At 35.8% G+C, this 23,044-nt stretch overlaps 1 protein-coding gene across 1 annotated transcript in view; it reads right to left on the reverse strand.

The window, feature by feature from the left end:
* Positions 1-23,044, reverse strand: part of LOC114054100 (NADH dehydrogenase [ubiquinone] flavoprotein 2, mitochondrial) — a 41,816-nt gene that overhangs the window by 12,977 nt on the left and 5,795 nt on the right. Inside the window, exons 2-5 of the mRNA XM_027877216.1 lie at positions 10,269-10,334; positions 7,059-7,121; positions 6,862-6,978; positions 3,233-3,401 (exon numbers count right to left, since the gene is read on the reverse strand). Of these exons, the coding sequence (XP_027733017.1) occupies positions 3,233-3,401; positions 6,862-6,978; positions 7,059-7,121; positions 10,269-10,334 (415 nt within the window). The remainder of the gene's footprint in view (positions 1-3,232; positions 3,402-6,861; positions 6,979-7,058; positions 7,122-10,268; positions 10,335-23,044) is intronic.

The following is a 23,044-nucleotide window of genomic DNA, read 5'->3' on the forward strand; positions in this document are numbered from 1 at the left end:
AAATCTGAGTGACTGAGAATCAGGATATCTGGGTTCTGGTCTATCTGTTTCACCTGGGGACTGCTTAACTCAATTCAATTCAACAAACATTTATTAAGCACCCACCATAAACAAGGTACTATGTTATTACAACACTGTACTCATGGAGCTTACTTTTTATAGTGGCTTAAGGGAGGAATAAAATGAAAATGGTGCAGTGTAGAATATGATATGGATACAGGAAACAGTCTAGACAAAAGTACTAGGAAAATTTAAGGAGGAATCATCATTTTCAGCTGAGGGGCAGGATTTGATGAGGATCAGGGAAAGCTTTATGAAGGGGGCACCTAAATTAGATCTTAAAGGAAGAATAGGATTTCAACAGGTGGAATTCTATTTATAACTTCAGCAGGCGAACAATAGGAGAGAAATGGAGCTAAAAGGATAAGCGGACATAATTGTTAAGGCTGAAGAATGAATTTAGGAAGTGAAAATTTGGGGAAATTCAAGAAGGATCCAAGTCAGAGGGACAGAAGGAAAATTTTGAATAGCTTAAAGAATAGAGGAAGAGGAGAGAACTGGAGACCTTAGTAAGACATGACATGAGAAGGAGCTAACTATGTAAAGAGAATTCTTCAGGAGACTTTGCCAAGAGAGCTACCAGGAAGACAGAGGCTGAAGACCTTATTTCCAAAAAACATGAAAAGCAAAGAGAAGTTTCTGCACATAATGTGTGATATTTGTCTTTTTGCTATGGCCCTAATTATGACCTCTGTTCAAAGTGCAGGCTGATGTTTCTCCTAGCAGAGGAAAGTATAAGGGTTCAAAGAACACCTTTCAACACTCTGTAGGTTATCAAGGAGAATCAATATTTTTTAATGGCTTCATTAGGAAAAGAAAAAAAAACAAATTTGAAGACAGAGAGGGTCTCCTGACATGTCAGGTATTTAATGGATAAAAGAATGTCACACAAAGGAGAAAGTGAAGAAGGACTACTGAACATATGGAGCTTTAAAGAGATAAAACTTCCTAAGAAGAGAGACCTAAACCTCTTGTCCTCCAAGGAATGATGATTTGAACATACAGTTAGGGGTCAGAGAAAGAAGAGCTAAGTAGTAGTGGGCTAGTGACTGACTGCTTGCTCAGGAGCTGTGAGGCAGCTATTTGTCAATTTAACAACACTAGAAAAGTCTTTTCTCCTTCCATAACATGTGACCAGAATCAATTAGAGAACTTTAAAAGACTTGTCAAACTGGATGATTACTATTCACTTCTGGTAATTCACAGAGGCACAAAATGATTCTTCCAGCAAGAACCTAGAAAGTATTATCAAAGAGTAAGAAATGCTGGGCAAGAAACTCAAGTCCTCAGAAGCACCACAGATGTTTTCATTACCGTATAAAAGCTTCAGAAAAAAGGCATATTTGGGTTATAAAGCTCTGATTAAGAAGATGGTGTCCAATAATGAGATTTTCTGGACCCAGCTTAAAATAGAAAAATTACTGGCCCATGGCCAGCAATGAGTATGCCCAACAAGGCCTGGTAAGAATATAATTGCTTGGGGCAGTTAGGTGGCACAGCAGATAGAGCCTTGGAATCAGGAGGACCCGAGTTCAAATCTGGATTCAGACACTTCACATTTACTAGCTGTGTGACCCTGGACAAATCACTTAACCGTGATTACCTCACCAAAAAGGAAAAAACAACAACAACAACAACAAAACAAAAAATATAATTGCCTGGAGTCTTGCAGATGTCATTTAAAAGGTTATTAAATAAAAAGAAAGGCAAAAGGAGAAAAGAGCCAATATATACTTATTAAGCCAGATACAGAGGGAGGAGATAACATAGAGTGTGAAAAGCAGTAGAAATGAATGTGACATTTCCAACAGAAAAAAAACCTAATAAAGGAGCCAGTAGTAATAATGTCCCTGGCCTCAGATGTAGATATAAAAACACAGAGAAGTATAACTAACAAGATGAACTAGAGATTCAAGGAGTTAAATTTTACTTCCTAAGTATCACTGAAACTTGGTGGGATGAGAACCAGGACTACAATAGGGCTAAGTATATACCTTATTCAAAAGAAGCAAGATTAAGTGTTTGGAAGGAAGGTGGCTGAGCAGCATCATATGTTACGAAAATATAAATGTGAGGAAGTACAAACACAAAAGTAGAGAAAGCATGGTAGAGAACATTTGGGTGAACATCGACAAAGGTGAATTTGAGCTTGATGAAAGGGAAAAAAGTCCCAATAATTAAAGCTATACAAATATAAAGTGGGCTGCCTCAGAAGATACTGAATTCTTCTCAATGGGATGTTATGGCCTCTCAAGTCCCTTCTAACTGTGACATTTGAGATGTGGGAGGAATGTGAGCAAGGGGAATGGCCAGTATGTATACAAAGATGCTGAAGAATGCAAATCACTTGCAAAGTGCATGAAGAGAAATAATGTGGGGAAAAAGTAATTTAAAAGTTATCTGGATTATCTGGAGTGTCTTAAATGAAATGAAAGGTGGTTTTTGATTAGGTGAGTGGTATAGTCAAAACTGTAATTATATAAAGCTGTTTCTGCAAGGTGGTGGTGGTTTGAGTAGAGAAGAAGGAATAAATGTGGAAGAAGTAAAATCAACAAGCTTTGCCAACCAACTAGATGCAGTACAAGAAGGAACTTTTCTGAGCATCAGTTTCTTCATCCATAGGAGGGCCTAAGACAGAGACTTAGGAGACACTTAGAGTGGGTGTGACATGCATAATGATTCAGTAAATGAGACTGAGGAGTTAGATCTTTATAGAGCATGTGCCATTGCCATAACATTTTAAGATTCTCTCACTGAAGCATTCCAATGCTTGCTGAAATACACATATTTCATTTGTTCAGTGATTCCTTGGGTAATGCTACAGAGAACAAATAAAGTAGTGATTTGTGATTTCTGGAATGTTTAGAAGGGGAAAGGTTTTGAGGCTTAGAAGAGGGTAAAAAACAGAACTGAGACAAAGAAAGATAAGCACATTAGAAGATAACTTAGTGGAAACGGGCCTGGTAGAATGCTCTAGTGTTCCTATGAAATCTGTATTCTTGGGTTTAATTGTTTTAGTTTCAATTTTTATACTTTAGTTGCACAAAAATATAATGTACGTTTTTATAGCAATTAAATTGATTACCAAAGAAGAAATCAGGGTCTATATCAAACTCCTCCAAAACAAGTTTTTTCTTTGTTTTTAATAGTGCAAATAAAATCTGTCCCATACCAAGCTTTTTCTGAATGGCCTCCAGTATGCTGTCAGAATCTCGAAGCATACAAGGTGTAGTGGTGCAGACTTGAATATGATACTTTCCAACTGGCTTTCGATTATACATTGTATAAAAAGTTGCTACTTCATATACTCTCATTGGAGGTACTTGTAAAATTTCAGCAACCTAAAACGTAAGATCATTTTAAGAAAAATTAACAAAATATTTATTGATCATAAATTAGTGCTTTGAGGGTATGTCCAAAAGTCCTTGATTTTAGAACTGGCTTAGTTTTGTAAAAACCAAAAAATTCTCAAAGAACAAGTTAGGCCTAACGTTGACAAATGAGGGAAAAACTGCTCACTTCAATTGTTAGTGAACTAGAAAAAATTTTCCACATAGATCTGACTATGCCCCAAAGTGGGATTCATAGGTTCTTTTCTCAATTATTTTTTTAAGTGAGGCAATTGGGGTTAAGTGACTTGCCCATGGTCATACAGCCAGGAAGTATTATGTGTCTGAGGTCAAATTTGAACTCAGGTCCTCCTAACTAGAGGGCCAGTGCTCTATCCACTGTACCACCTAGCTGCCCCCTCTTTTCTCAATTTTTAAATCATTGTTTACTGTTAAGACTTTGTATCTTTTATGTTTAAGGTTTGGCTCATTATCCTTGACCTCTCTGCAGCATGGTGATATAGTGGATAAAGGAGTGAACCTGAAGTCAGGAAGAACAGAGTTCAAATTTGGCCTCACTACTTAATGGCTATCCTTTAAGTGCTAGCTACTGATCACTTTTATCCCCACAAATATTCTCTGCTGGTTCTCCCTCCTACCTATCTGACTACTCAGTTTCATACATTGAATCATTTTCTATGTCACATCAACTATTTGTGTCCCCCAAGTCTCTGTCTTATGCCTTCTTTTTTTCTATATACACTCAAGTCATCTCATCTTATCAGCTCCTGTGGGTGCAATTATCTCTATGCACAATCTAAGATCTCAAAATCAACATGTCCAAAACAAAACTTAGCTTTTCCCCAAAACCTATCCCTCTTCTAAACTTGTATTGTTGTTGTTGGTACCACCATCATTTCAGTTACTCAAGTTTGCAACCTCAGTGTTATCTTCTAATTACTCTCATTCACCTCACGTATCAGTTGCCAAATATTCTATCAGTCTCCACCTGTCTCTTTTTCTCTACTCACACAGTTATCACCTTAATTCAAGCCCTCATATCTCATCTGAACCTCTGCTATAGCCTAGTAAGTCTCCCTGACTCAAGTCTCTCCCCACTCCTCACAATGAATCCATCTATCACACCACTGCCAAACAGATTTTCCTATGGTATAGATCTGATCATGCCACCCTATTGTTCAAACTGGAGTGGCTCCCTATTACTTCTGAAATCAAATTTAAACTCCTCTGTTTGGCTTTTAAAGCTCCTCACAACCTGGTTCTTTCTACAAATTATTCCCCTCCACACAACTCCGCAATACAGTTACGCTAACCTACTTGCTGTTCTTCGCACACACTCCATGTCCCATTTCTAGAGCAGCGATCCACGCTGCCTGGAATGACCTCTTAACTTCTCTCACTTCCTTCTAGACTCAACTCAAAGGTCACAGTCTGCAAGAGGTCTTTCCTAACCACCCCCAAAACCCTCCTAGGCTCTAAGTACCTACCCTGAGGTTATCTCCCATTAACTCTGTATGCATCTTTTATGTATTTATGTAGATGACTTCTCCCCTTATATAGATGTAAGCTCCTTGAGAGAAGGGAATGATTTGCTTTTTCTTTGCAATCCACTTAACTAATAAATGCTTGTTGACTGATTTACTCTGTTAGATTTAAATAGCAAAAATTCACCTACAATATCTGAAGCAGTCATTAGTGAGTTGTTTTTTTTTTTAAACTTTCATTTAAATCACAGCATAGTGAAGAATTCTGAATGTAAGGGTCAGAAGACCTGCTATTCAATCCTTGTTTGCTTTTTAATGCTGTGCAACTATGGGCAAGTAACTTCATTTCTCTGAGCTTGTTTCCTTATATGTAAAATGGAGATGCTAATACTTTTAGTATCTACCTTACAGGGTTATCATAAAGCAATTGCTACATATGTTATTAATAAAAATAAAACCCTTAACAACTTTTTCAATGGAGCCTAATAATTCTTTATGAGGAGATAATCCCAACTCAGATTCAAAAGAACACACCTACCATCTCTTTACTACTTAAGATTCTCATTCTAAATGTAATTTGAATCCAAGAATGTGCTGACTATCTATCTTCATTTAGTTTTAAAACGATGACCTTTCATTATTCTATACTTTTCATGACAATAATCCAAAATGACACTGGCTTTTTACTGTAGCTTAGTCATCTCAAAAACTACTCCAGCTATTTTTTTTTGTAAGCAATCTAATATTATTAATTTAATCTATGAAGTTTTATGATTCAACCCCAAGCATTCTATACCCTATTACAATGACGGAGCTCAACCAAGAAAGACAGTTGAGGTGAAAATGATGAGCTTTCCAATATCAAAGATATTAAAAGAAATATATTCAAATAGAGATTTCCTGACCTTGAATTATATATAAGATAGCTTTATTGATCAACTTTGTGTATGTGTATATCTGATCCAGAAGTTACCACTCTAGTCATAGTTAAAACTAAAAGTATGTGAGGTTTAGTTATAAAAGTAAGCAACCCAAAGCAAAAAAACATGAATAATCTCACTTCTGTAGCTGTATTGGACCTATTATTAAAATATGCTTTCTCTTTAGAAATACAAAAAAAAAAAGTGCTCCTTTTTCCCAGTAATGTCTGTCTACCTTCATATTTACATATTTCTGGTTTAATTCTCAAATTAAAATCACTAATTATGAAGTAATGATACAATTAGAAACCTTGATTCAAAATAAGAAAAGGAAATAGTTTCACATTTTCTTTCATATTGTCAGATATAATTTTATTATTTATTTTTATCTTATTGTGTCCAGTTATTACTGCTGCTGTTCAGCTGTGTGAAAGCCTTCATGACCCCATTTGGGGTTTTCTTGGCAAAGATATTAGAGTGATTTGCCATTTTCTTCTCCACTTCATTTTACAGATGAGGAAACTCAGGTAAACAGGGTGAAATGAGTTGGCCAGAGTCACACAGCTAGTAAGAGTCTGAGGCCCAGATTTGAACTTAAGGTGAGTCTTCCTGAGTCCAGGCCTAGCACTCTATCTAGTACCCACTTCGCCACCTAGCTGCCCTCCAGTTATTATACTTAAGTACATTTCTTTCTTCAAAGGACTATTATCATGTGAATATAGTTTATACCTTCTGTGGAACCTTGGTCTATATTACAGTCTTTTCACTACATTATGTAACTTTTCTGCCATTATATAATTGCAATAAAAATATTATCATCACTATTCCATCAGTGCAAAAAGCTGCATCTTTCCAAGGCTCCTGACATTTTCTATAAGACCAATATAAATACAAATAAAACTGTCCAATGGAAAACATCTAAACTATGAAAGAAATATGAATTTCTACAATCTGACACTTTTACATCACGTAAGAATTTTCCATAAAAGCTACTACTTAAATCCTGCTACTCATTATAAAATAAAGCAATAAAATTGTATTAGATACCTTGTTCATGGCAGAGATGGGCAACCATCCATTCTGCCTTTGGGCTAAGTCCAGTACTGAAAGCACAGCTGCTGCTTTATGTCCCTCTGGGTAATTCTTTACAATTGCTTCTATCCTCTGTATAAAAGAAAAAAGCACCTGTCATATCCAAATGAGTCAATGTTTTCTATATTAAACATCATGTAATTTATTCATACCTTGTAGTTTTCTGGTGTGAAATCAAATGGAGTATCTGGGTTATTTTCAGGAGTATCTCTGTGCTACATAAAGAGGAAAAAAATAATTTAAAGCAAATTGCTTAAAATGTAATTTTCCCAAGAGTTTCATGGTTTTTAAAGTCCTTATAGAAGCAACAATATTTTAAAAATCAGCTTTTACACACCAACCAAATGGTATGTTCTTCAATACCCCTTCTATTTACCAATTCAACTTTCAAATGCTCCATACCTTAGTAAATGAATTGCTATCCCCCCCCCCCCCCCCAAATCACCTAACTGGTCAAGCTTCTACTCATGAGCCTTTCTAAACTTAGCTAGGCTAGTCTTTGGACAATAAGGCCCATATTCAAAGCAAGCCAGTCTTCCTAACATTGCAGAACTTGCCAGATCTTGTGCTCCACCCCTCAGAATCCAGGGTCATCTCCACATTAAAGTATCTAAGTAGAACTTTCATAGAGATCACTACTATCCTTAAATTGGACATTCTTTAAAATCCACACAACATTCCCGTCAATACTCACCTCCTCCTTACTTCACAAAGTTCTTATTTCCCTACTAGACTAAGCTCCATGAAGGCAAGAATTGTGTCTTACTCTATAATAATTTTCCCCAACACATAGCACATCAAGTACAACTCTATACTCAACAAATGTTTGTTGACTTATGGTTTTTGAACACAATATAAAATTAACTATAGTTGAACATGATAACTAATCTTCTGTTGTTAGTATATTTCCATTAGCTTGTACAGCAATGACAATAGGAAATTGTGCATTTGATTAGGATGAAAGGAATTCCTTATGAAGACTGACTGAAAAATTAGGGCTCAATTCCAGAAATATGGAAATGAGTATGATTTTATTAGTCTATAAAATTATAAATGACATAGGTTAAACATGCATTTTTTTCTTCCAAATTCTGGAAACACTATGAACATTCCCTTGAAATTTTGAGACTTCATAGGGTAAATAAAAGAAACTATTTTATATAGAATAGTTGGGAAATAGGGTCTTCAAAATATCTGAATATTACAAAGCACATCTATTATTAATATGAAATTACCCTGAATACAATTTAATTTGTAATCAAGTCAACAAGCATTTATTATAGCACTTTACTATGTGCCAGAAAGTGCTAAACCTTTGGAACATGAATACAAAACAAACAAACAAAAACCCAGTCCCTGCCCTAATCAGAAAGTACATCAGAATCTGATGGTGTGCTTTGGGATTACTACAATGAGCATCAAAAATCACAGTATCCTTGATATGTAAAAATATCAGTTAAGACATAAATTAGTACTTGCTACATTAATTTACAGTAATGATGAATAAATTTATGAAATTATGCAAAGGAGTGATAAAAGGCTTAAATACAAGTAGGTTCAGAAAACATTTAGATTAATTCATATATAGTAGAGATTTGTAATGAATGATTAAGGAAACTTAGGGATTTTTTGGAGTAGATTCTTAACATTTTAAAAGTAAATGCCATGGAAAGCTATCATGTCCTCCCACCAAAAATAAAATAAAATAAAATAAAAAGGAATCCTCTCTCACCTTTTTGTGCTATAATTACAAACAGAATACTGGCCTTGACCATTGAATCATAAAATGTTAAGAGCCAGATGGTATCTCAGACACATCTAGTCTCCAGTCATCCTGCTCTTTATGTTGTCACTGGACCCATACGGCTCTGGGGGAAAAAGTGAAGCTGGTAACTTTGCACAGCCCTCCCTCACTCAAATCCAATTTACTTGCAAGTCATGGTGTCACCTTCCTGATGTCATGGTCCTCTTTGAGAATGAAGGACAAACAACAATATGTGAAATTTAAATGCTTATATTGACTTTTCCCAATCTATTTCTTTTTTTTTTCAATTCTTTGACTAAAGCAATTAAGTAACTAATACTCAAAACTTGTCTGGAAATTGCTATAATGAGAATACAGACAGTATTTAAAAATGAATTTTTTAAAAAAAGCAATTCTGCCTAAACATTTGGGTATTTAATTAGATATTATTTAAATTAATCATATAGGATTACCCTGTTTACAATTTATAAACTCTTTTTTTTTTTTGGTGAGGTAATCAGGGTTAATTTACTTGCCCAGGGTCACATAGCTAGTGTGTGTCAAGTGTCTGAGGCCTGATGAGAACTCAGATCCTCCTGACTCCAATGCCAGTGCTCTATCCACTGCACCACCTAGCTGCCCCTACAATTTATAAACTCTTTAGGGGAAGTGAAAGTATATCTTCTCCCCATATACTATCCATAAACAGAAATTAGCTTAACATTAACTGGTTTTATTCTTTCTCTTCAGAAAGAACACAGTACATACACTTCAATAATGTCCAAGAAATTGCATATCAACAAGAAACCATTCACATGCTGAGATTAGCATTTAAACAGAACTACCACCCAAATATTTTTTGGATGGCAAATAAAACATCCTAATAATTCCCTCAAAATATCAACTTTCAAAGATTTCAAACTTTCAAGGAAAGAAAGCACTGTGCTTAAGCACTTTACAAATATTAGCTCATTTGTAATATTAATCAGCTAATTTTCAATTTCATGGAAATAACTTGGGGGAGGTGGCAATACATAGAAATTTATTGAAGTAAAGCCCTGAAATATTTTTCATTTATTAACAGTACAAGAATCATAAAAATATACTGATATTAACCTCTAGATTAAACATAATAAACTGTATATGTAAATAGACATTTATGGATCCTTAAACAAAGCCCCTTGCTCACAAAAAGGGATTATAGTCTTTCTGAATGCTAAATAAAATTTATCAATGTAAAATAATATTCATAATACACAGAAATATTTTGGGGAGGGGGGCCAATTATGATGTAAAGACAGAAGACCTCTTTGTTATAAAACTTCACTATCCCTGGGAACCAAACAAATCACATGATCACTGGACTAGAGACATTCCTACGCTAATAGAAACTAAAGCCAGGAGTCTTGGAGAATAGTTCAACTAAGGCTGTTCCTAGTGAGCAGTGGTCTTTTAAGCAGTATCTTAAGGGCAATAAGGAGTTCTTTAAAGGTCAGTGTAAACCAATGTACTGAGTGTCTAAAAACCTTGGAAGCAATTAATAAATGCTATGGGTTTGACTCAAGTTTTCAAATGTTTGCCTTTCCATTTCTAAAAAATAATCTAGGAAATGACTTACCACAAATAAGGCTCCTCCAGCTCCACTTTGCACAGCTGTTTTGTGTAAGCATCTCATCTGTCTCCCCTACAAATAAAATTAGGTTTAGTAAATTACATGCCTTGGGCAGAATTTTACACTTTTCCCAGACCAAGATTAGAAACAGTATAATCACAGAATTTTAAAGCTGGTTGCTGAATTCAAACCTTAGCAATGATCTAGTCTAATTCCTCATTTATCAGATAATGGAATGGCTAGTCTGTCTTTTTCCACTACAGTTTGTCATGGGGAGTGTCAATGTACCATTGACATAAATTCCCCGTATGATCAGTTTGAATGCCAGTTTCTCCCAATTAAATAATGAAGCTTGGATCACTGTAAACATGTCTTCATTCCATAATAAAATAGATATTATTTTGCAAGTGTCAACTATGCTACCCTTCAAATCAATTAAGTAACTCGGGTTTAGAAATAGTACCTATAAATTAGCTCTGGCACAAATTGGTGTTTGACATGATTTGTTTTGGAAGATAACAGATTGATTATTCTATACTTCATTCCCCTAGGGCACAAGCAGCAAAGCTATTGTTATTCCTACAGCTGGTGAGAAGTAAAAGCCTCCTAGGAGCAACAAAGATTCTTAATTGCAGTAACCTACAAAGACCAAGGAGCAAACTACAACTACACTGATAGAGCCACATAAAGGCTGTATTGTGTAAATTCAAATTCAACGAGTTTTAATAGCTACAGTCAGTGGAACATCCGTTTCAACCTAACAGTGAAGGGTAGTGCAACTCATGGAGGATAAACAGGAAGCAGAGAGGAGGTGAGGATTAACAGTTACCAAGGAAAAAAGGATTTTTCCTAGGTCCAAAAGCTTTCAGCTAGGAGAAAACAGAAAGTCCCAGGACTGGTATCTAGATGGACCAGTTGCTTTTATTTAAATATAAGATAACTTAAAAGACTTAATGGATACAGTGGAAGACACTTATTTACAAGAAGACAGATTGTATCTCTTTAGTATTAACTTGTCTCAATAGTCTTTGAATTACACACGCCCAAATATCTCTGTTTTCTCTTCCTACTAAATTTGTCATTAACAGAATCTGGAACTTTAGAGTCAAACAGAATGACATGTAGGATATGGAGATGAAAAGTACAATGAATAGCTAAAAATTATCTCAATGCTATTAAAAACCCAAACTTTTAAATTTCATTGTAAATGTGACTACCACCTGCAATAGGACTACCACCTGACTCTGTAAGTACTATAATCAATTTGTGTTCAAGAGACGTTTAGTGAAATACTATCAATGCAGGGAGGCAAGCTAGGTGTCACAGTGTATAAAGTGCCAGGCCTGAAGTCATGAAGACTCATTTTGCTGAGTTCAAATTTGGCCTCACACACTTACTAGCTGTGTGACCCTGGGCAACTCACTTCACCCTACTTGCCTCAGTTTCCTCATTTGTAAAATGAATTAGAGAAAGAAAGAGCAAACCACTCCAATATCTTTGCAAAGAAACCCCAAAATGGAGTCATGAAGAGTTAGTCACAACTGAAACGAAAGAACAACGGATCAATGCAGGATTCTGTGCCATGCCCTAGAGGGAAGATGTAGCTTTGAACAGAAAGTTGAAAACCTTACCCAAGTAGTAGACTCCCTAAAAAGCAGAATGGAACAAAGAGAATACAATGACTCCATAAGGCAAGAAATATTAAAGAAGAAAACAAATATAACATTTTGTGTTTTTTACAAGTAAAGATAAAAATAATAATTAAAATTAGAAAAAATATTGAAACCAAAAAAGTAGCATTTCAAAGTGGATAGTGAATCAAGCTCAGTCAGGAAGACATGGGTCCTCCCTTTGACAAGTTTAGTTGTGTGACCCTGATTAAAGTCACATCCTTTCAATTCCCAGAACATTTTCTGCAGGGATTTTCCTCACCAGGAGTTCCCTATATCAATAAAATTGAAGATCAGATCTAAGAAAAAAATTCAAACAATTGCAAGCATTTAGAAAAAAAAAATTTCCCTTGCTCAAAAAGATGTAGTGGTTCATTTTTAATCTTTATACACTTTACACTCCACCCAAACCTGTTTTCCAGACACAATTTCTCATACCCTACCTCCTGTATGTTATGTCATACATACCTCCACGTATGTATGTTATTTACATGTGTGTGTGTGTATCTCCCATGTCTGAAATGCTCTTCCTAATCACCTCTGTTTTTTGGAATCCTAGGCTCTCTTAAAGGCTCAGCTCAAGTGTCATCTCTTACATGACAGACTTTTCCTGAACATCCCAGCTGTTAGTGTGGGCTTTCAAAAATGTTACTTTGCATTTACTTTCTTGTATAAATACATAGTTTCACCCTCCCCCCCTGCCCCTGAAGGGACCATTTTATTTTTGGCTGTGTATCCTCTGCTACCTAAGCACAATGCCTTGCTTATTGTAGCCCACTTAGTAAATGTAAAAATAAATGCAAAAGGTTTTTTAGACTTGGGATTGTTATTTAAGATCCATTCTGACACAATTTTCTCTTATTTACAGAAAGAACAGACCATTGAAATCTTCCTGCACTTGCACATTCTTGTGTAGGATGTTTTACAACCACAAGGATCTTAAATTCTTCAAGCTAAGGCATACTCTATTGGATAATAGCTACTTCCTTAGGAAGTTCACTCATGTTACCACTGACATAGAGAGGTGTTGGTGTATCATCAGATCTTCCCCATTAGATTATGAGCTCTTCCAGGGTAGGAACTGTCTTTTTCTGTATCCCCAGCACTTAGCACAGTGCTTGGCATGTAGTAGGTGCCTAACATTTATTGACTGAGATCACAGATCCAGGGAAGTAGTAAAGTATACTTCCTGTTTCTCAGATAGCTAAGGTTGCTAGATGAGAGACTTCTAGACAGTGAGTTATTATCATGCCTATATTAATATACCCAATATATTCTCTGATATTCTAGGATCTAAAGTCTCTCTCCCTTACTATCCCACAGAATTCCAAAACCCCTGCCATACACGGTCCCATGATTTTCTCCATCTCCCTTTAACATAAAGCTTCTGGATCAACTTCTTCTCTCCCCTGAGGAGAAAAAGAGAAACTGTGTAATCTACCTGGAATAATAATAACTTTAGTGTCGAGAGAAAGAGATAAATTCTAACAAAACCAAAACCTGGCATTAGTTATGGCTTTTAAGTAGCCCCAAACACCTACTGTGAGAGGCAGACATGGTGCAGTGGATAAAAACATTCTCTGTGTGAGATATGTGATAAGCAGACTCTTTAACCTAATGGGGCCTCAATTTTCCCATTTGTAAAATGGAGAGGATAACTATTACCTACCTCAGAACTGCTTCTAGGAAGTCTATATAAATTTGAGTCATTCAGAGATGAGTGACAACAGCTACTACATACAGCACTTCAAGGGTTATACAGTACTTTATATGCCTTCTATTTGTTCATCACAATAACCCTACCTATATGCCTACTTTGTGCCAGGCACTGCACTGAAAGGTAGGGATATATAGAGAGAGAGGTGCCCAAAAGAAGCTCTGCATATTCTATTGGTTTTCATCATGACCATGCAAAGAGCACTAGCTTTGAAGAAAGAAGACTTAGGTTCTAATCTTCACTCTGAAGTTTACTGTGTAACCATAGACAAGTCACTTAAACTCCCTAGGCCTCAGTAGAATGAGAAAGTTGGCCTAGATTTATTAACTACTAAATGCCAGATCAAGGTCACTCCTGACTCCAAGATAGGAAAACACTATGCCTCTCAAATCTGGTATTTTGACTGCTTCAGTGTTCCTGAAGAAAAACATAAATCTAAAAAAAAAACTATTATAAAAAAAATTAAAAGTTACAATGGATAGGTTAGATAGACAAGAATAGGTTGGCCTTTCCTGAACTATGCTGTTCCTGACAGGGAAGAGTACATACCTACTGTTTTATATTATCCCTGATGCTGCTCTTCCATTAATACATATAATCAAGAATGTATATTAAATAGAATCCATCATTTCCAGTAAATGGCTGGCTCTGGAGTTATATGATTTGTTCATTGGTACTACAGCTGATCAATTTCACACACCTGAATATTATTAAGTTTACCAAGACTGACATCAGCTTTCTTTAGAAAATTTTATTCACTGGGCAGCTAAGTAGCGTACTGGAATAGAGCACTAGATTTGGAGTCAGCAGACCTGAGTTCAAATCTGGCCTCAGACGCTTACTAGCTTTATGACCTGGATAAATCACTTAACTGTTTGCCTCAGTTCCCTCATCTGTAAAATGAGAAGGAGAAGGAAATGGCAAGACCACACCAGTACTTTGTCAAGGAAATCCCAGAAGGGGTCACGAAGAGTTGGACATGACTGAAACTACCGAACAACAATAGAAATTAACTTTTTAGCCATCTTGCAAATTAGTAAATGCAATTCCACTTGCTGGAGCCAAAGGTAAATTTTACCAATAATGCTTCAAATTATGATTCTGACAACACAATGAAGTTCCAGCCCATATACATATAAAAAGATACTGTGTATTAACAGGGACTCTCAATTTCATGCACAATCTTCATCTGCTCTACTTTTGTATATGGAAAAGGACATTTTGGGAGGTTTTCTGACGTTTACATTTGGAATAAAAAAATTTTAAACTTCTTTTTAAAAGCTTCTGCCTGACTTTAAAAAAAAGGGGCAGCTAGGTGGCACGATGGACAGAGTAGTGGCCCTGGCATCAGGAGGACCTGAGTTCAAATCCAGCCTCAGCCACATAACACTTACTAGCATTGTGACCCTGGGCAAGTCACTTAACCCCATTGCCTAGCCCCCCACCCAAAAAAAAGGAAAGATATTACACTATTATGACCTTCTGATATACTATTATAAAGTACAGTGATACAAAAACTAACAAAATCAGTACCCCTGAATTCACAAAACTGTTATTAAGTAGGTACACAACTGCCTTTCAATGCTGTCTTATAAATTTATATTTAACATCTAAAGCAGTTCACTTATATCACCACATTTATTCTCAAAACCACTTTAGATTACCAAGGAACAAATTATTTTAACCATCATTCAACTAAAGGAAAAACCGAGATCCTAGGCATTTGAATTAGCATTCTTTGATGGACAATCTCAGTTCTATCTTATGTGGGTAAGAGAATGGTTCTAATACCAATTAGAGGTAGGTTGGTGGAGAAAAAAGCCTAGTCAACCTGGGCTGACTCCAAGTATATAAAGTTTTTCCACTAGACTATGAAATGTTTACAACCCACTCAATAAGCTCCAAATGAGAGAAGTATAAATGTTTACAGAAAATCCAAATAATTTTCCTAGTAAGAACATGTCCTGATATAAAGCAGAAATAATAATGTAGGTTCCAATTCCAGCTTACTCACTTTAACAACCAGACTGCCTCAAAAGGAATAAAGAAAATTTTAGAATTCTCTACAGTACAGTTTGCAGCACTGTTTTTAGAGTGCATATTATTTCCTCTCAGGACTGATATTCCCTTACAGCAAAACTAAGAGCTCCAGAAATGGCAAAATCAAAGATTTTATATTTTAAAGTAAACCATTTTGAGTAATTATTTTCTATTCTCTTGCTTAAAGAAGCTATCTACACATTGCCTTCATTCCTCTCATTAACCCCATACTTAGGATTATAGATTTAGACCTGAAAGATACCTTTAAGATCAGTTAGTCAAACCTTTTTACAAATGAGAGACAATGAGACCCAGAAAAATTAGGTGACTTGCATAAAGTCACACAGGTAGCAAATGGCTGAGCTGAGATTTGAATTCCAATCCTCTGACTCCAAATCCAGCATTCTTTCCACTATTCTATGTCACACAGTTGATTAGTATTGAACTTGCAGTCTATTAAATCCCCCAGATCTTTTTTTCTTTTTTTAGGATGAAATAATAGTTATCCTCTTCCAGCTTACTTTTGGAAAGCTAACTTTTTTAACCAAAGTATAACATTAAATGTCATCTTATCTTCAGCTCAATGTTCTATCTAGAAAGACATGATCTTGTCTTTCAATCTGCAATCTATCCATCCTAGCTTTGTGTCATCTGCAAATCTGATAAGCATGCCATATATAGCCTATCCCAGACCTGATAAAAATGTTCAATAACCAAAACCAAAAATAAATCCCTGGGTCGCTCTCTTAAAGACTGCCTTCTAAGCTGACCGTTAATGACTATTAACCATTAATAAACTTTGGGGTTTGACCACTATGTAGAGCCATGAGTTAAAACTAGAAATAGCAGCTGCCTAAGTATTATTTTTAACTTCTTGATCTATACTACTTTTTCATTCAGTTCTTAGCATTCCTCACCATGCCTCCAAGTGTTACAACATTTATAATTTATATAGACAACTCTTGGTTTTCTATTTTTAATGGCAGTAATAGCTATATTTTCAATACAATTTATTTTTTAAAATCCTACAATTACAGACCTGTGATTTCATCCAAGTTTGCACTCCTTCCACCAATACAATTCCTCCATGCTTCCATACAAGGTTTCATAAATTATTACTGTCAAAAAATTATTAATCACCTGGTGGTCAACTTTTTTGTGATGAATATTTCCAAATTTAGTTAGGCTGGTCTTTTGTGGGGACCATACTAGAAACCTTTTAAATTTAGTAGGATCTGCCAAAATTTGCAAAGCCCTTTTAGAACTCAGAACCATAGTAGAATTTTAATGGGAAAGGTTTTTAAACATTTAAAAATCAACACATACTAAAAAATTAATAGTAAAGCTCAAAAAATAAATTTTATAACTGGTTAGGAGAGAAAAATGAAAAATGTTTACATTAAACTACTATGTATTCCAGTCCTGAACCCTAATAACTAGGATATCAAAACTACAAAAATCCACCCATCACCACCTGAAAGAGATTCTACGAGGAAAACCAACAGGTTAAATTCCAAAACCCCCACCTCAAGGATGAAATATTACAAGCAACAACAAAAACAAACAAAAAAAACCAAATTTAAATATGGTGGCACCACAATAAGAATTACACAAGACCTAGTGGCTACACTAAAAGACCAAAGGTCTTGGAACACTATATATTGAAGAGCAAAAGAACTGGGGTTGCTGTCAAAAATATCATACCCAGCAAAGTTAAGCATAATCTTGAATGAAAAAAAAATTGCCATTTAAAGAATTATCAGACTTTCAGAATTTCATTATTTTTTTTAAACCTGAACTTAACAGAAGATTTGACATATAAAATGCAAGAGAAATATAAGGTACATATCAAAGACTAATTACAAGGGACTCAATAAGGACGAATTGTTTTCCTTTTATTTGAGGGAATGTAAAACATGTCTAAAATTCTTATTAGTAATTGAGTAGTTCGTGAAAAAAATTGGGGTAGAATTGATTATGATATGATTTTTAAAAGTAAAACTGTTTAGGAACAGGTAAAAAGAGTAATAATTTTATACAAATGAGGCCCAAGAAGAAGGACTGACACAAAAGAATTAGATGGGGGACGAGGGCTAGTAGTTCTGGAACCCTACTTTCATTGGGAATGGGTTTAAGAGGGTAGAAGGGTATAAAAGTCTTTTAAATTCAGAAAGAAATAAAAGGGTGATGGGAATAGGGAAGGGAGAGAGGATAAGGGAGGGATTTCTGGAGGGGAGGGTGAGGGATTAGGATACTAGGATACGGGAAGGGGCAACAGAAGGGTGTTTAGATTACCAGGAATGGGAGGATTAGGGAGGGATGGGGGGTAGGTTAAGTAATAGGAGGGCATGGTAAAAGGCAGAAGTAAAGTAGAGGAGTCAGGAGGGATAGGAAATCAGAGATACACACAAACATGAAATAAAGGTCAGAAGTACAATTTATTAGGGAAAAAAAGCAGGGATGGTAATCATGCTCTCAGACAAGGTTAAAGCTAAAACAGATTTAATCATAAGAGAAAACAGGAAAACTACACTATATGTCAGCCACATTAATCAATATTATTTTAGACTACTTAACATAACTAGACCATATTAGGATGGAATACTGCTGTTGGTATAGGAAATGATGAGTTGGTGAACTTTGAAAAATACAGAAAGACTCGGACTGAAGGAATAGGTTATCCACCCTCAGAGTAACAGGGGACAAATAAGAATGGTATGGTCTTACATAGATGCATAGGAATGTATATGTCTATGATTATAGATATATATAGGTATATGTATGTAAGTATATATTTTTATATATCTTTGTGTGTGTATATGTAGGCGTGTGTGTGTGTGTGTGTGTGTGTGTGTCCTCACTTAATTGTACCCTCTGGGGGGGGGGGGGGGGGGAGAACAAAGTAAAAAGTGCACAGCAGAGAATAAAAGAAAACTTAGAAGAAAGCCAGGAAAAGAACAGCTCCAAACATGACATGCAGTATTTACTATATAAGTTTTCTTGAAATGGAAATTTAATGCTGTATATTTTGAATCCTCCCAAGTTCTGCTGTGTACATGGCAATGCATTTTTTCCCCTTTTCTTACTTTGTATTTAAGTTTTAATATTTAAGTTCATAATATATTTATTTTTCTTTTCTTATTGTGTATTTAAGTTTAAAATTAATTTAATTTAAAAAACAAAACAAATGATGTTCCATGTCCAAGCCTGTCCTGGTTGTCCCTAAACTGGAATGGATTTTCTTCTCAACCTCTCCTGGTCCCCTTAACTGCTGAGAAACCCCCTCCCAAAACTACCTATTATCCATTTTTGTATAGGTTCTATATAAATTTATGTGTACACATTTTCTCTTCCCATTCAAATAAAAGTTTCTTGAGGAATTTTTTCATTTATATCTCTTTATTCCTAGCACTTAGAGTAGTACTTTAAACCTAGTAAGCATATAATAGAGACTTCCTGAAAGACTGATCTTTGACCAATTGAAACTTATTTACCTTATTTACATCTTGTATCTACAAAGTCAAGGAACTCCTCTTTCAGGTAATGAATGACCCCCATAAAGAATTCCCACCTTCATTCATAGAAGGTCAGAAATAAGAGTACAAAATGGAACCTATAGCTGCACTGTATCCTCAGTAAAACTAAGACCACATTGCACTTTACAGGCTAACTACTCCATTTGCTGTCTTAGAGTACACTGCACCCAAATCTTTGCCTCAAATACGTACAGCATATGGCTTTCCAGAATCATATTCAAAATGCTAATAAACACATGATACTGTAATAAACGGCATTCTGTTTAAGATCAGTGATCCAACAGTATTCTGTCTGGGAGTGGTAACAAGGAATGCTTGGGCCATTTCCTCAAAACCTAAAAGGTTAAGAAACATGCCATGAATATCACATCATTATCCATAAATTTATCTCCATGTTCTCTGTATAAAGTAGTATATCTTTTTATTTGGTCAATGATAATCACCTTCAAGCATCATGAGTTATCTTCTAAATTGTTTTTACTTAGTCCATACCTTTTAATGATTTTAGACTTTGATCACCATCAATTTTCATTTTCCCAGAATTTGAGTCCTAATCTCTTGAGTCCTAGTCTAGCCTTATTTTATTTCTCCTTTTCTAGCTTTGTAATTTTTTTAAGATGCAATAAGAACTGTGTGTAATATTTTGGGCCCAGTGCATTTCACTTTATTGAGAAAACAGAAATCATTCACCATAACCTCTTCTCCTACATCTCAAAACTCTTTGACATCATCCCCCATTCTCTCTTCCTTTCCTCTCTTCTAATAGAGGTTGCCCTTCTTTTTGCCAAAGTCAACTCTTACTTGTATCTTAGATCCTATCCCCATTCCATTCCTCACATCACCCCTACATGGATCACAAGATCAGAGACCTAGAGCTGGAAGGGACATTAGAAGTCATGAGACCAATCCCTTCATTTTACAGATGAGGAAACTAAGGTTCAGACAGGTTAAGTGATTTGCCCATAGTCACAAGGCTAACAACTGTCAGAGGCAGGGTTTCAATCAAAGTCTTCCTTACTCCAGGTCCACTGCTCTAATTCACACCATGCTGACTCGAGTTCTTGTGTTGGACCTCCCTCTACACACAGTCAAATGTCTAGAAAATGCTATCTATACTTGTAGCCCCCATTCCTTTTACTTTCACTCTCATCTCAACTGCCAGCAATCTGGCTTCTGACCTCATTACTTATTTGAAACAGCTCTCTTCAGAGTCAGGAATGATTCCTTCTTTAATTACCCTATCTAATAGTATTTCTCAGTCTTTATTCTTCTTGCCTCATATTCAGCATCTGACATTGCTGACCACCTCCTACCCCTTGAAATGGTGTAAGTTTCTGGAACCCTTTTCTTCCCTGGTGCTTCTTCTCAGCCTCCTTTGCTGGATCATCACCTACAGCCTAACTTGTCGGATCCTCTTCTCCATCTCCATCCTTTCCGAGTAATCTCATTAGTTCCCAAGGGCTCAATTATCTTTATGCAGTTTCCTCCGTGTGTGTGTGTGTGTGTGTGTGTGTGTGTGTGTGTATTCAGTCCTACTCTCTCTTCTGAGCTCTAATCCCACATTAGCAATTGTCTAGTAGATATTTATAACTGCATAAGCAGCTAAAACTCAGTATGTCCTAAACAGAACTCATTATACTTCCTTCAAAATACACCCTTTTCTGTCATTTCTCTATATTTCTGTCAATCACACCACCATCTTTCTAACCAAGTCAATAAATATTTACTAAGCATCTATTATGTGTCAGGCATTGTGCCCTGGGGATGTGAGGAAAGGCAATACAGTCACTGGTCTCAAGGTGCTCAGTTTTAATAGAGGATACAAGCAAACAATAATGTACAAGCAAGATATATACAGGACAAAATGGAGATAATCATAGAGGGAAGCATTAAGCACTAGCATTAAGAGGGATCAGGAAAAGCTTTTTATAGAAAGAAGGCAGGATTTAGCTGGAAAATGAAGGAAGTCAGGGAAGCCAGCAGATGGAGTGGAAAAAGAGAAAAAATTCCAGGTTTAGGGAACAACCAGTGAAAATGTCCTAAGTCATAGTAGTCAATGAGTATAGTAATCTACTATTTGATAAACCCAAAGACTCCAGCTTCTGGGATAAGAACTCACTAACAAAGACTTCTAGGAAAAATGGAAAATAGTATGGCAGAAACTAGGCACAGATTAACATCTTACACTGTATACCAAGATAAAAGTGAGAATGGGTACATGATTTAGATATAAAGGCTGATACTATAAGCAAACTAGGAGAGCAAGAATAGTTTACCTATCAGATTTATGGAGAACAGAAGATTTTATGACTAAACAAAAGAGAAAGAACATAATGAAATGCCAAATGGATAATTTTGATTACATTAAATTGAAAAGATTTTGCATAAAGCCAATTCAACCAAGATTAGAAGGGAAACAGAAAGCTGGGAAACAATTTTTACAACCAGTGTCTCTGATAAAGGCCTCATTTCTAAAATGTATAGAGAACTGAGTCAAATTTATAAGAATACAAGCCATTCCCCAATTGATAAATGGTCAAAGGATATGAACAGGCAGTTTTCAGATGAAGAAATTAAAGCTACCTTTGGTCATATGAAAAAATGCTCTAAATCACTACTGATTAGAGAAATGCAAATCAAAACAACTCTTGAGGTAGCACATCACATCTATCAGATTGGCTAACACGACAAAACAGAAAAATAATGCATGTTGGAGAAGATGTGGGAAAATTGCAGCACTAATGCATTGCTGGTGGAGTTGTGAACTGATCCAACCATTCTGGAGAGCAATTTGGAACTTTGCCCAAATGGCTATAAAAATGTGTATACCCTTTGACCCAGTAATACCACTGCTAGGTCTGTATCTCAAACATACATAAAAATGGGAAAAGGACCCACATATACAAAAATATTTAGAGCAGCTCTTTTTGTGGTGGCAAAGAATTGGAAATTGAGGGGATGTCCATCAATTGGGGAATGGCTGAACAAGTTGTGGTATACGAATGTAATGGAACACTGTTGTGCTATAAGAAATGATGAGCAGGTGGACTTCAGAAAAATCTGAAAAGACTTACATGAACTGATGCTGAGTGAAGTGAGTAGAACCAGGAGAATGTTATACACAGTAACAGCCACATTGTGTGATGACTAACTTTGATAGACTTAGCTCTTCTCAGCAATGCAAGGATCTAAGACAACTCCAAAGACTCATGATGGAAAACGCTATGCATATCCAGAAAAAGATCTATGGAGTCTGAATGCAGATGGAAGCATACTATTTGCTTTCTCTCTCTTTTTTGTTTCTTCTATCTCATAGTTCCTCCGATTGGTTCTAATTCTTTTTTTTTTGGCTAGGCAATGGGGTTAAGTGACTTGCCCAGGGTCACACAACTAGTTAAGTGTTATGTGTCTGAGGCCAAATTTGAACTCAGGTCCTTCTGAATCCAGGGCTGGTGTTCTATCCATTGCGCCACCTAGCTGCCTCTCTAATTCTTTTTTACAACATGACTAATGTGAAAATGTTTAATACGAATGTATACGTATAGCCTATAACAGATTGTATGCTGTCTTGGGGTGGGAGGGGGAGAAAATTTGGAACTCAAAATCTTATGGAAGTGAATGTTAAAAGCTAAAAATAAATTAATTATAAAAAAAGAAAGAAAGAAAGAGAAAGAAAGGAAGGAAGGAAGGAAGGAAGGAAGGAAGGAAGGAAGGAAGAAAAAAAATGTCCTAAGTCAGGAGATAGAATGCTATGTTTGAGGGAAAGCAAGCTGGAAAGGTAGGAAGGGCTCTGAAGGTCAAACATGATTTTATATTTGA

The sequence above is a fragment of the Vombatus ursinus genome, unplaced genomic scaffold, assembly GCF_900497805.2.
Source record: "Vombatus ursinus unplaced genomic scaffold, bare-nosed wombat genome assembly UNPS02014812.1, whole genome shotgun sequence".
Lineage (NCBI taxonomy): Eukaryota > Metazoa > Chordata > Mammalia > Diprotodontia > Vombatidae > Vombatus > Vombatus ursinus.